Source organism: Ambystoma mexicanum, chromosome 6q (genome assembly GCF_040938575.1).
Source record: "Ambystoma mexicanum isolate Mex_15411 chromosome 6q, UKY_AmexF1_1, whole genome shotgun sequence".
Lineage (NCBI taxonomy): Eukaryota > Metazoa > Chordata > Amphibia > Caudata > Ambystomatidae > Ambystoma > Ambystoma mexicanum.
The window spans coordinates 767763852-767777309 of NC_090937.1; the positions used below are offsets into that span (position 1 = coordinate 767763852).

The 13458-nt window shown below is 42.8% G+C and overlaps 1 protein-coding gene across 2 annotated transcripts in view; it reads left to right on the top strand.

Moving 5' to 3' along the window:
• Positions 1 to 780: 780 nt before the first annotated feature.
• The window catches only part of TMEM131L (transmembrane 131 like), a 909664-nt gene continuing 896986 nt past the window's right edge, over positions 781 to 13458 (top strand). Inside the window, exon 1 of one of the 2 annotated variants that reach the window (XM_069631301.1) lies at positions 781 to 1110. In XM_069631301.1, the coding sequence (XP_069487402.1) occupies positions 993 to 1110 (118 nt within the window). In that variant the 5' untranslated portion in view covers positions 781 to 992. The remainder of the gene's footprint in view (positions 1111 to 13458) is intronic. The other variant, XM_069631300.1, reaches the window with a different exon arrangement.

A 13458-nucleotide genomic window follows, 5' to 3' on the forward strand; every position in this document is an offset into this window, starting at 1 on the left:
TGCTGTCAATAAATAGACAACCAATGGATTGCAGTGAGATAACAGCGCTTTCACCCAGCTTGGTGGAAACACAAATCAGAATGTCATCGATAATTAATTTGCATGTATGTAGTGCACACACACGCAGGAGTGTGTTTCATTGTTTGTGATGCAGGATTTAACGTGAATTATAGGTTGACCACTGGCTTGTTCATGGGGACACCGACGCATGGGCTCTCCTAAATATTATTTCCGGTGACGACACCGTGGTCAACGAGGGGGCGGGAGGGCCTTTTTGTTAATAGGAGTTGACTTGGGTTTGCGTGTCGAGGGAGGTATTATTAGTAAGATATTTTGGGCAGTTTCCTGTGCGGTCTATACCTGTACAACAAAGTCAACCATTTGTCATAACACAAACATGTGGGTATGTTTTTTCGCACCGTCCTCTTTGAAGTGCAGCTGAGGCACGTGTTAAGTGTACAGCGGAAAGCTCGTTTTTTTCTCAACTAAATGTCAGGTAAAACGAGACAAAACGTGAACAACGGCCGTGTTTCAATGATGTATATTAGGAGCGGAGTCAACATAAAGCAACGAAGATCAAAATATAAAAAGTGTGCGACACCTGGGAAGCAGTCTCTTCTTGAGCTTCCAGCGATCACCCGTGCCACACACCCACACCGTCTTCCCCTCCCTCCTTGCCATGTGCTGTGGGAGGCAGACGCCGAGGGTGGGCAGTGCCTCTCTTGCACACGCCTAGCAGCAGCGGTAGCAAACAGTCGGGCGGGGCCCAGCGGTAGCAGCAGGCCGCAATCTCATTGTGTGTGTCAGGGCTTCTCCTCCACCCCGCGTCCAGCAGGCGGGAGCGTCCCCGCCCTCCTTCGCTATCTGAGGCAAGCACACAGGCAGGCAGCCGCCCGCGGGAAGAGGCGGGGAGGCCAGCCGAGGAAGCTGAGGACACAGCCGCGCAGAGAGGAAGCGCCTCCGAAGAAGGAGGAGGAGGAGAAGCAGCAAGCATGGCGGGGCGGCTGCAGCAGGGCAGCTCCCGCCACAGCGGCGCAGCCACCCACCTCCTGCTGTTGGGCGCCCTTCACCTCCTGCGTGGCTTTCACCAAGCCGAAGCTCAGCAGCAAGGTCAGTGCGCGGACTGAGGGGGGACTATGTCTTGATTGTATATTGTACAGAGAAGCAAATGTAGAAACGTCAACAAAGAACTTGCTGCGGTCGTTGAGCTGCCAGCTGCGAGGTGTCAGAAAGACGGTGGGTTTATTTGTGCGGGGTCTAATATCTGTGGTACTAGTCGCAATGAGTGGATCGGAGGCTGGTAGTGAGAGACCTTGGGGTGCGGTGCAGAGAGGGGAGGCAGGGCTAAATGAGCCGGGGTCCCCCACGGTCAGCCCTGCGAGCGCGCCCTTCCTGTGTCTCAGGCCATGTGCCTGTCTGTTCTGTCTTCTGTGCAACCCATGTGCGCCTGCGTTATGTAGTGACATGAGGCAGACAATGGGTGCCCGCCTGCCCGCATTGTTCTACTCGTGTTTAAGGTGTCCGCGCGTTGTTATGGCTATAGTTTTATAGTCTTTGTTGATGCTGTGTGTGGAGTGCACATGTACCCGCATTACTTACTTGTTCAGTGTGCAGTTCGCTCAGCTTCTTGTATTGCCATCTATTGGTTGGTGCCAACCTTTTTCTGTTGTCCGTTTGTGCAGGGTGCCATAATGCTAACCACATTGTAATATTGTACTACCTTGGAGCAGTAGCCCAACCACCTGCGTGTGTAACACTGGGAAGACATGGGAGCCTGGCTACTCGCATTCCATTGTCCTAGTGTACATGGTGCTTCTTTTTGCTTTTGCAGGGTGCAAAGCCTTCGGATGGTGCTTCGTGTGTGGTTTGACCCCTGCACAGAGTGTGCATGTACTTTTATTATATTGCTTCCTTTTTAAAGGGTGCCCAGATACCGCCCATTTGATTGCATTGTGTTTGTTTACACACGCTCTCCTACATTGCCTGTATATGCAGAATGCCCAGATGTAAGTATTATATTGCCTCTTGAGTAGGTTGTTCAGTTTCTTCCATTAGGTTGAGTTCTTGAGCAGTATCCATGGTTTCTCACATTGTACTGTATTGCCACCTTGTGGAGGGTGTCCAGCTGCCAAGTGTATCGCCTCCCTGTGTGCCTTGCCAGTCAGGCTGCCTGGCACGCTGCATTTGTAGGACCTACTCCTTATGCTGTGTGCCCCACTGCATGCATGGATTTTTATTTTGGCGAAGTGCTGCATACAGAGATGTTCACGGTAGGCATAGGTAATCTGGTGTTCGGGCCGTCCGGGTTACAAGTAGAGTGGAAAGCATGACCTTCTGGCAATTAGGGACACTGCTACAGTCTTCATTGTAATCAAGATGACCTTCTAATTGGCTCCAGTTCAAATTAATTTCTGCTTTCTTTGAGTTTCTGTTATCAAGCGCCTAGACTTCTATGGCTCTTCAGTTCAGGGCTGTCCTTTCCTAGGCGCCTCCCTCTCCATCGACTTTTGATGGGTCGACATTGGTTATTGGTAGATCAGGCTGGCTTAAGCGCACCTGAGAGTCCATTACAGTTTGTCCCAAAATAATTTGGGTAATTATAACGCACATTCATTGTATCTGTTTGAGAGCATTGATTACGTGATCACGTTCTTTCAAATTTAAAGATTGGGCAAGCAGCCCTATTTTGTATTGAAGGTCTGTTTTTTTGGTAGTATGTGTGTCAGGTGTTGTATTTCTTTTCTTTAATTGTGTTTCCTTGAGTGTTTAATAAAGTAGACTCTGTTCTCTGTCTTGAAACCGTATTGATGCGTGATGCAGTAAATGGTGGGTCACACTCTATGTTTGGATTTGTGTGATATTACGTGTTGAAGGATCTTTGCTTCAACTGTCATGTATGTCATTACATGAGCTTTCCTAAGGAGAGGAGTGATGGTGGCTGTCTTCGGTGTTGCGGGTACATAGTCTTGTATGATCTGATATAAGTGTAGGGCTACATTATTTGACATGGTTATTGGCAAAAGTTGGGAACACGGTTGAGCAAGATTGGTACACTTTAGAAGTTCCCTTTTATTGTTGGTTGTTGTGCAAGTAGGACTTTGTTCGCATTTAGTAGCAACAAACCCTGCTACATACATCGCAGTTCGAACTTTATGCAGGATTCCTGGTTGTGGCCTTGAATTGTCCTGTGCGCAACGTGCCTCAAACCTGCATGGGCCTTTTTACAGAATGTGCCCATCAGCCTGCTTTTTATGGTTCCCTTTGCATGTTTTCTGCATTGCCTTGCTCCTACTGTCAGGCTGCTGTATTTAGCCAATTATATCACAATAAGTACAATTGCCATGAGGACATGTACAGACTCTCCTCGCATTCACATTAATCGTAACTGTTCAACTTCAATACCTTTTCATAAAATGAATTCAGAATAGATGCATTTTTACAATTTCTTCTTATTTTATTCTTATTACAAAAAATGACAATCATTAAAACCTTGATGGTAAAATACAATGCAATCAAAGCTTGACCAATTCCATCATGTTAACATAACATACCATACTGTGATTTTACATACCGACTCATCCATATTGATCGCATTCATACGCATTCAGGAATCAGTCATACTTGTGCCAAAAAAACGAAACGCAATAATAAGTTTGTCAAAAAACCAAAAGGTCCAACCATTGGCCCTTCAATGCAAAATGATATTTGTTATCCATAATGCATACTTTCTAAATATAATATATATTGTATAGTCCTAATATATTCAATTGCCACACACATTTGAGATCCTAAAATGGAATTTGAGCTGTTATCATGTCGACTCATGGTATTTGATGTAATTTTCCTACCAACGCCCTCATCAGGATATAAAGATAAATCTTCATTTTGGACCACCTTGGTGTATGTTGAATCATTTGTTTTTTGTCTGTGTATTCCGCATTTCAAAGCACGAATTAATGGAAAAACACACAGGAGAGTGAAAAACACAAATGTCTCAATCTCTGGGCCAACAATAATTCCAAAATATAAATGCAAACATTTTATATTATTTTGGTTCCTCTGATATGGTTAACCTCTAAAATGTAGAGAGTGACCCACGTTGCTGTCCATAGGTTTTAGTACATATGATGCTAAATTAATCTATCTCTATTGTTACTATTTCATACAACAATTTAGACATTTTTTGTTAAAACAAATACAAAAGGATGATAACCTTTCATCTCTGAAGGGTTATGAACTACCCACATTGCCAAAGCCTCCAGCATCCCCCAAAACAACACTTCAGTCAGGTGAGAGAGAAAAGACCAATTTTGTCACCCTTCAGCACTGTGATGTGTTTCAAACCAGCACACATGTGGCCACCCACAAGAATTGCTGTCAACTTGGAGAATGGCCCTCTATTGCGGACACCTACCTAGACGGTTTGTTTAGCAGTGCTCAATTAGAGGCATCCATCTAAGGCGGAGAATGGACTGCCTCTATTTGTAAACAGCGCCTAGGTCCAACGATGCACTGTAGCAATGACAATGACTCTCTGCTGTTTAATGGCTCCACAGGTTCGGTCTGTCAAAACATTGGATACATAGTTTATATGGTGAACCCTATTCATTCTCATGTATGCATTTCTCAACAATCCAATTAAATTCTAACGAGGTGAAAGACATGTTCTATCATTAACTTTTGATTAAACGGGGGTAATGAAAAACGAGAAAAAGTGGGATTTCCAAAAATCTATTCCAGTCCATGAAACTGTGTACCCGTTGACTGCTGTCCTGCTCACCCATGATGGAGTGTGTTGTAGCAACAGAAAAATCGAAATTTTTCTTTAGAAAAGTTGCTATTTTGAGAAAGGGTGGCCACGGGCATTTCAGGAAGCAGCAACCGGTTGCTGTCTCCCGAATGGCCACGGGCCTCGGAGATCCACTGAGTAACTAAACGGATTACGTGTCATAAGCTGTTGGCACAGTATCACGCGAATATAACCGTTACGGCAAACGGTGACAAGATCACAATTTCTGGTCCAATGATGCATCAATGCCCGAAGGTGTGCTAAAGGCAATTGACTGCAATGTAATCCGCCAAGGGGCCCTTGAACCCCAAAGTCAATTTCGGAGAGCAGCAAAACGATTGCTGCTCCCGGAAAGCGAGCACACATGGATGAATCATTCTTAACCCCTCAACTCCCACGGAGCTTCTAAGTAAGAAATTAGCGCAGAGATTGCTCTTCTAGTGATACAAAACACTAATTTAATCACAGCACGGGGAAGTGAGCGGAGACAACCTGCGACAGTGTGATGCGAAAGATTGGGAATCTGCTCGCCGCTACCACCCACACACAGCGATACCTCTGCTTACCCATGACACTATATTCAAATCGTTTGTCGCTATCATTCCATGGAGCAATGTCGCATACGCGTCCAATAAACTGGGGGCTGGCCATTCGAAAAGTTGCAGCTGTCCATTTCTTGTTGGGCGGAGTGTTTATATATGTTGGAATGGTGTTGCAGTTGCGCATCACCACTTGGTCCAGGGAGGCCCGTGTAAGTCACGTGGTATTATTGCTTCCTATTGTGGATCGTATGGCAATGACCACTGCCATATTGGATAGGGGTATATTTCTTTATTGTAAGTGTTATTGTGGAGATCCAGCTGCTGATCGCAGGAAGCAGACACCCATCCTTGACGTATCAAGATTTAGAATTTAGAAAGTATCGGGGACTCTCCCCCCCAGTTGTTTAGCAGCGTGGTAGTTTTGATCTTCTTTATTTGAAATTATGCTTGTCGTCCAATAAAGACCATCATAAGCACTTCTAGGCTATTGCACTCTCGTTATCAGTGTGGCGTTATAATAGCCCAAGCATGTCCATGGAATATGTATAATTTAAAGCATGCAGTTGTTTGTGGAAAACAGACGGTTAATTTGCTGTAAATAAAAGGATGATTGTCACCGCAATTACTAGATAAAATGACCCATTTAGCTACAACATTATGTCCTCCTTCAGGCCAATTCTGTGAGTTCTTAATCGATGGATCCAACATTGCTCCAGTTTTAATAATCTATGTTGCTTAGAATATTGACTTGTATCCTGCTTCAGTTGGTCAATCACTGTCCAGTGCATCTCTTCTTTTGTATGGTTTGGATCCCAAAAATGTTGAACTAATGGTGCTGTGATGTTTTTTGGCCCTAATCCGCGATCTGTGTTCGTTGATATGTATGACAATCTTTCTTGTTGTCATGCCCACGTATAACAAATCAAAGGACATCTGATGCCGTAAATAACATTACTGGATTGGCAGTTAGTACATTTCCAAAGTTGCCAATTGAAATTTCCTCGATTGAATGTAGTTGTTCTAGGTGTTAAATGGCAGAAACTACATTTGCCACGCACATAGTGCCCCAATATCTGTTCCCTTTCTTGACTCCAAGCTGCTCTAAGGCTGTTCTCTGCAAAACTAGTCTTAGAGCTTTCTAGTCTAGAATGCGCCAGACAGTTTCGCACATTTTTAGACCATTTTAAGGCAAGGAGAGGGAGCCCATTGGTGCATCCTGTACTGGTTACTAGATTCCAATGCTTTTTTTATACATTTTTTTTTTTTTTTTTTTAGCTGCTCAGTTTGCTAAGAAAAAGTTGTTACACATACAATCCAATCAGTATTGGTTTTCTTCTCCGTGGGACTTAATAGATGTTTTCTGGGTGTTCAGTGTGCTCTTTTAGCTGATCTTTACACGAGCCTCCCGGGGTACCCTCTTTCCAAAAGTCTATCGTCTAGTATATTGGCAGGTGGTTCAAAATCGCAGATGTTAGTGCAGTTTCATCGGAGTCGAAGAAATTGCCTGTAGGGCCAATTATCTTTTTGGGATGTTGGCTTGAATATTCCAATAAGGTATTGCGGTCAGTTAGCTTTCAAATTGTTACAGAATGTGCCCATCAGCCTGCTTTTTATGGTTCCCTTTGCATGTTTTCTGCATTGCCTCGCTCCTACTGTCGGGCTGCTGTATTTAGCTAACTATGCATAATTTAAGGTGGGTGCAATCCTGCCAATTGAAAGTATATAACTTTCAAATGCCACACTCTCCAAGATCATACCGAATTGCTACTCTTGTTCAAACACTGCATTCCTCTAGATTCATAAAAAATATATTGCTTGTATTTATTCCAAATCGGCAAAATTGCTGTGTTTTACCGTTTGGCATCCTCAGAATACAGAAAATAGTGGAAACAATTAACAACAACCAAATACTTTCCCCGTTTTTACTATGACAATCGTAGCCATTCCTAGTGGTTGGTAATCACAAGCACCATCTTTGCACGGAACCTATTGCGTATTGTACTTTATTCTAGTAGTACAAACCTTCTTTTTAATATTGAACTATGGTACATTTGTATTCTAAAAGTTCCAGTGTTAATACATTTCTCATATTCTGAAAGACAATACTATATTAGACACATATATAATATTAGGAAACATTTCTTATAGTACAAAGGCTGGCTTTATAAACTGCATCATTAATTGCTCATCACAATAATCTCTTTGGAATTCATATTATTGACACCTCAATGTATTAATTATCTAATGATTGCTTTTATTACTTTATAGTGTATGACCACCTTTTAAGGTGCAAATGCCATTAATGGACGTCTGTCCTAAAGTGCATGGTATATCAGAGCATGTCAATCATTTTTCTTTTTGAACACGCTTTCCTTATTTTTGATCCCTGTACACTGTTGTCTTATTATTAAGCACACTGTAGCAAACATTTATGTACCCTGATTCTAACATTAGAGTTTCCATCATTATGCATCGTTGGATACCAATTTATATTGTACATTACCAAACATTCTTAAACACCATGTGTAGTCCTGACACAATCATGACAAAATAACACAGGAAGAGCATCCACTATATCTAAAAATGAAAGTGTATAAAGAAATGTATACAAACATATGTATTAAACTACTGGTGTCTTCTCTGCATAATCATGTACCAGTCAAGACCTGCATCTGTTCATCAGGTCTTGGTGTCTAGATCAATTAAATATCTAGCTTCTTTTCGTCATAATCTTTCCTCCCTGTGGGTTGTATCTGATCTGTTAACAAAAAAATTAAGTGACGAGCGTTCTCCCGATGTTGTTCATGAAAATGTTTGGCCATTACATATGGCCAGTATTGCAATATCCTTTTGTTTAGGCTCTGGCCCGTGGGCACAGAAGAAAGAATAGTATAGCAAAAGCTTTGAAGTGGAGTGGAAAAAACTTTAGTTAAGAGAGTTATGGTGATCAGATTTATTACAAAAAATAAAACCTTGACATTTAGCTGGTTTAAGAAGTGGTTTGTTAATTTAGGGATCTGGGCGCAGAACAAGAATATGCAGTTGCTTGGTTACAATATATAATGCTTACAAGATATAATAAACTCTATGGTACAACATAATACAAAGTAGCATAAAACAATACGATATACAACAGAATGTAGGTTATGATAACAATATATGGTATAATACAGGAGTGTGTAGGATACGATTTGGACAATTAGAAAACAGACAGTGAGTATGCAGGGTATTATACTGAGCTACAGGAATGAAGCTACCCTTGTTGGCTAGGTCCTTGTAGGATACGTTTATCAGTATGGGAGGTCTTTGGAGGTGAGCCAGAGTTTGGTGTCTTTCCAGAATTTGTGGAAGGATAGGCGGCTCTAAAGGTGATGGGTAGGGAGTTCCACAGTTGGGCTGACAGGAAAGCTACTGGCCCTGCTCTTTTCAATTTGAACAGTTGGAGTTGGTAGTCCTTGTAGGTTGTGAGGGCAAGTTTTTGTTAAATTGTTTATCGAGGTATCGAGGGGCTGCGTTGTGTCGGCGAGGCTGTTTTGAGGTGAATTCTGTCCAAGATGGGTAACCAGTTGTTGTCCCGTCAGATCATTGAGATATATTGTCTTCTGGATCTCCCGAAGATCCAGAAGACAACATATCCTAGGGCTGTTCTGAGTGCGTTGTTTTGGAGAATCTGAAGTTATTAGTGATGTATTTGCTGGCACCTACAGTAATCAATTTTAGACAGGATGAGTGCTCTGGCCAACGTGATGCAGCTTTCTGAGGAAATAAAGGGTTTGCAGGTGTGGATCAGCTTGCAAGTGTAAGCAGATGCTGAGGCTGTTGCACTCACTTGTTTACGCAAGTCCAAGGAAGTGTCTAAATAACAACCTTCGGTTTTTATTTCTCTAGCCACCTTGATGTCCTTGCCATCTATATTGAAGGAAAGATATTGGTTACTCAGTCTCTTCGGTTTGGAGGGAGTAGCTAGTAGTAATAGCTCTGTCTTCTCGTCATTCAGGTACAGACCGTGTGACCATCCAGGCCTGAATGATGAGATAAATATTATTAACAAGGGGTAGATTTTTCTTATTGTCGCCGGTAAGAGGTATGAGGATCTGGGTCATCTGCATAGTTCGTGTATGTGAAACCCAGATGTACAATGGTTTGGTGAACAGATTATACATGGTAGGCAATACACATGAACCTTGCGGGACTCCTCCGGTTATGGGGATAGGATAAGCTGCTGCCGATGGTGAGAAGACTCTCATTGATCTGTTTAAGAAGGATTGGATCCACGCTGTTGCTTCTGCTGAGAAATTGGCACTGATGATAGTTGTTTGCAAAGCACCTTATGATTGACCAGGCCAAAAGCGGCTGACGGATCCAGCAGAAGCAAAAGGGCTGATTTACCTTTGTCTTTCAGGTCGTCAATCTGGATCTTCAGGTCAATCAAAGCTGTTTCATTGCTGTGTTGGGGTCTGAAGCCTGACTGACAGAGCCCTAATAGAATGTTGGTTTCTAAGTAAGAGATTGTATCTGGATGTAGGGGGCTTTATTGAGGATCTTTAGCAGGAAGGGGACAGTAGTGATGGGTCTATAGTTGGTGGGAATACTCTGGTCTAGAGAGGGTTTAGAAGAGGAAGTACCCATGAATCTTTTAGATTGGTGGGGACAGTGCAAGTCTGGAAGGAGGAATTGATAAATGTGGAAATGAAGGGGGCAAGTTCACTGGCTGCTTCTTTGATGGTTGAAGCAGGGCAGGAATCTCCTTGACAATTGGAAGGTTTGAGTGACGCTATAATATTTTCCACTTCATGGGTGGACATTTGGGTTGACGTGGTTTGGAAAGATCAGAAAGATTTCGATGAGTTTGGTTGAGTTGAAAGGGGCCCCTAGGGGTCCCTCGCGATATGGAAACAAGGCAATAACCATACACGAAAGGATGCACCAGACACAAGGTTAAAATTCCCAATGCTATGGTTTATTGCAAGCAAAATAGTCCCAATTGGCCAACTGTGGTCTCACGCCCCGCGACGTGTATTCTCTAGACCTCGAGGGACGCAAGAGAGCGAAGTACGTACATCAGTTACATATATACAAAATGCATATCATACAATCGGCTATGACATGTTTAACACCCCCCTTTTATTGAGTTTCTTTGAACACGGGATGATGATGGACATTTCCGACCGAGTATGACAATTATGACACTTTCGATGTCTATTCTAGTAACCATGTGCAATTTAGAAAATGCGGAGGCATCTTCTGTTCAACAACTAGAACACGGTGCTTCTGTTCTTGGAAGCAAGCTGCACACGGGGGAAGAGTCACATTCCAAGCTTTGCTATCTATAAGGTGTTATTCGTGTCCTGGAAGCCGACACGCTCTAAAGGGTTTTGTGAAGGGGGGCCGTAAGAAGAGCATAATTCAAGCCTTTAGCTGCTTTATTCTAACATATTCTACCACAGTACGAGACTGGCTGGCAACTGTAAAATGATTAAATGCCCTGCAGCTCTCCCTCAAGGCTACAGAGAGGAAGCGTGGGCATTCCTTTCTGGGCTGCTCATGAGGAGTTTCAACGCACTCCTCAGTCCCGCGGCCTTGCCCTTTCATATTCAGACAACAATGTTAACAGTTGAGCAGAGTAAGCAGAATTCGCAAGAATTGCAAGCTGCAAAGCAGTTTAGACAGAAAGCAATGAGCAATGGTTAACAAGCAAAATGGCGATTCTTGCTACGTTTAAAATGGCCGCTTGTTGGTCAAGCATAGCAGTCTGTATTTCTATAATTCTGTGCATAAGACGGTTGGCCTTCGGCCATCAATATACGTCTATCACCCAAATGAAGGGTATTCACTTTTCCAGATTGACAGGAAGGTAACGTTTTTTGGCAGCTATCCTATTCTAGAGTAGGGCATATTGTTAATTAGAGCATCTTGGATTTTGGTGCACCATGTTTTGTCCTTGATGCAGTTGTCTGTGGGAGGGCTGGGAGATTCCAGTTCTGTGGGAGGGCTGGTAAAGAGTCCTGTGGTACTCGAGCTAGCTTTTTCAATCCTATTGTTGTAGGTGTCTCGTTTGACTTCACTTTTCCAGATTGACAAAGCCTCCTTTTGGCCGTATGCCAAACGTCTTATTCATTCATTGTATCCTCCTCTGATGAGGATAAGTCTGGGGTATCTATGTCTAAACCTTTCATGCTATCATAAGCATCATCTTCATCATAAATGTCTATAGCCATGAATTGTTACTGTTTTTGTTTCATCAGTGTCTGTTATTTCGTCCATGGGTTTGTTTTCCTCTCGACACCATGTGTCCTCAGTTATCTCAGTGCAAACAATTGGTAGACATTGTATACAAGAGCAACATGTTATGAATATACCAAGTACCACCACTAATATTGAAATTAGCTTCCATCCCCAGGACCGCAATAGTCCCCAAAACCAGGATCCTATCTCCCAACCCCCTTCTTCAGTAGAGTGTGGAACTAAGGACACGTAGTTTCCTGATGGCTCTGAATATGGTAGGGGAGTAGTCATCTATGAACACACTACATGCAGTTTTTACGAGTTTGCAAACTCCCCCATGATCAACTAATATTATGTCAAGAGCCATTCTGTTTTGTAGTGCCATTAGCCTAATTCCTTTTTCTTCCAACGTCATGTTGTATAAGATATCCGTTGTATCTATTGTATTTTTTTAGTATCCTGTACAGTTTCCTTATGTTATAGGAGTTTTCTATTTGGGCCAAGAATGGTATAAAAGATTTGGCTACATCTAATGCTATCATTCCGTCCTCGCTACTCCTTCGGGTTCTACCTCTTAACCGCCTGGCTACTTCTGCAGTTTCTAAGAGGAACTCTTCTGGGAATAGTAGACCCAAGTAACACTTACCTCCCCAGTTCCTAGGTAACCATGGATATGCTTTTTCCCCACATATAAAGTAAAGAGGGTGCCCTACGTACACAGGTTCTATTTCGTGCTTTAAAACCACTGTGTTCAGGCAGCTGCTAAACGTTCCTACTTTATAGGAACCTTTTTTCTTTAAACATAGGGGAGCAGTTTTGGGGCTGTAATCCACTGTATAGGCAGGGGGCACAGCATCTTTATTCCATTCATCCCTCATTCGAAATGTCATTACTGATGTTTCTTCTGCTGGCGGGATCGGTCTGTTCTGCCTATGTAATCTATCGAGTCTTGTTGTCTTTCGTGTATTTTTCCTCATGGGATCTGGTGAAAACACGCGGGCTTTGTGGAATATGGAACAACCCACAAGTCTCATGATCACTTCCTCAAATTCCTTCATATTGGTCTCATCTAGCTGACCCGTATTACTCTTGTCCCATTTCCCAAAGAACATTGCACTCAACGATACTTAACATGAATAAACCAATGATAACTGTTGTACATACCAGCCTATCCCTTTGCCACTGTGCTGTGGTAAATGGGCACAAACCCAGCAATCATGTTCATGATGAGCAACAATGTATTGTTGCCATATCCTTCTCTGTCTTTCTTCCATTGGGGACAAAGTACCAGTGATTACATGACCCGGGCTTTCAGTAGCTGCTTTTAGCAAAACTGTTTCTAATGGGTGAGCGGACTCCAGGAACCATAGTGTAATAGCTATTATTGTTGGTACTACCATACTTCGAGAACACAGGACCAATGTCCAAATCAGTACCTTATTCCTTTTACCATGCCTTTTCCCTAAATTTACAGTCTCTAAAACTATCATCTTTTCAGCAGGGGTGCAGGAGGAGGCTGAAACCGGTCTTGATTTGGTCTTCTTCTTGCTGGCAAAGTTCATCGCAAATGTCTCTCGTTCTTGATGCCAAAAGTTCAATGAAAATATCACAGTTCAATTCTGCCAGCCCTTTCACAGCCTAGATCACTTATCCACTCCCAGCAAGATTAGTTGTTCTTTCACCCACTGCTCAGACGATTCCTGAACAGTTCTTTATTGACAGAGTACTATGTGCATCCAGCTTGTCCCGCTCTGGCTTAGGACACATGTACTCTATCAGCCTTAGTACTTATGTGCGTCCAGCTTATCCTGTTCTGGCTCCTGACACATGTACTTTTTTATAAGCACACCGAGGAGCCGTGAGTCCTGAATTGTCTGATTTGCACAACTCTCACACTTCTCT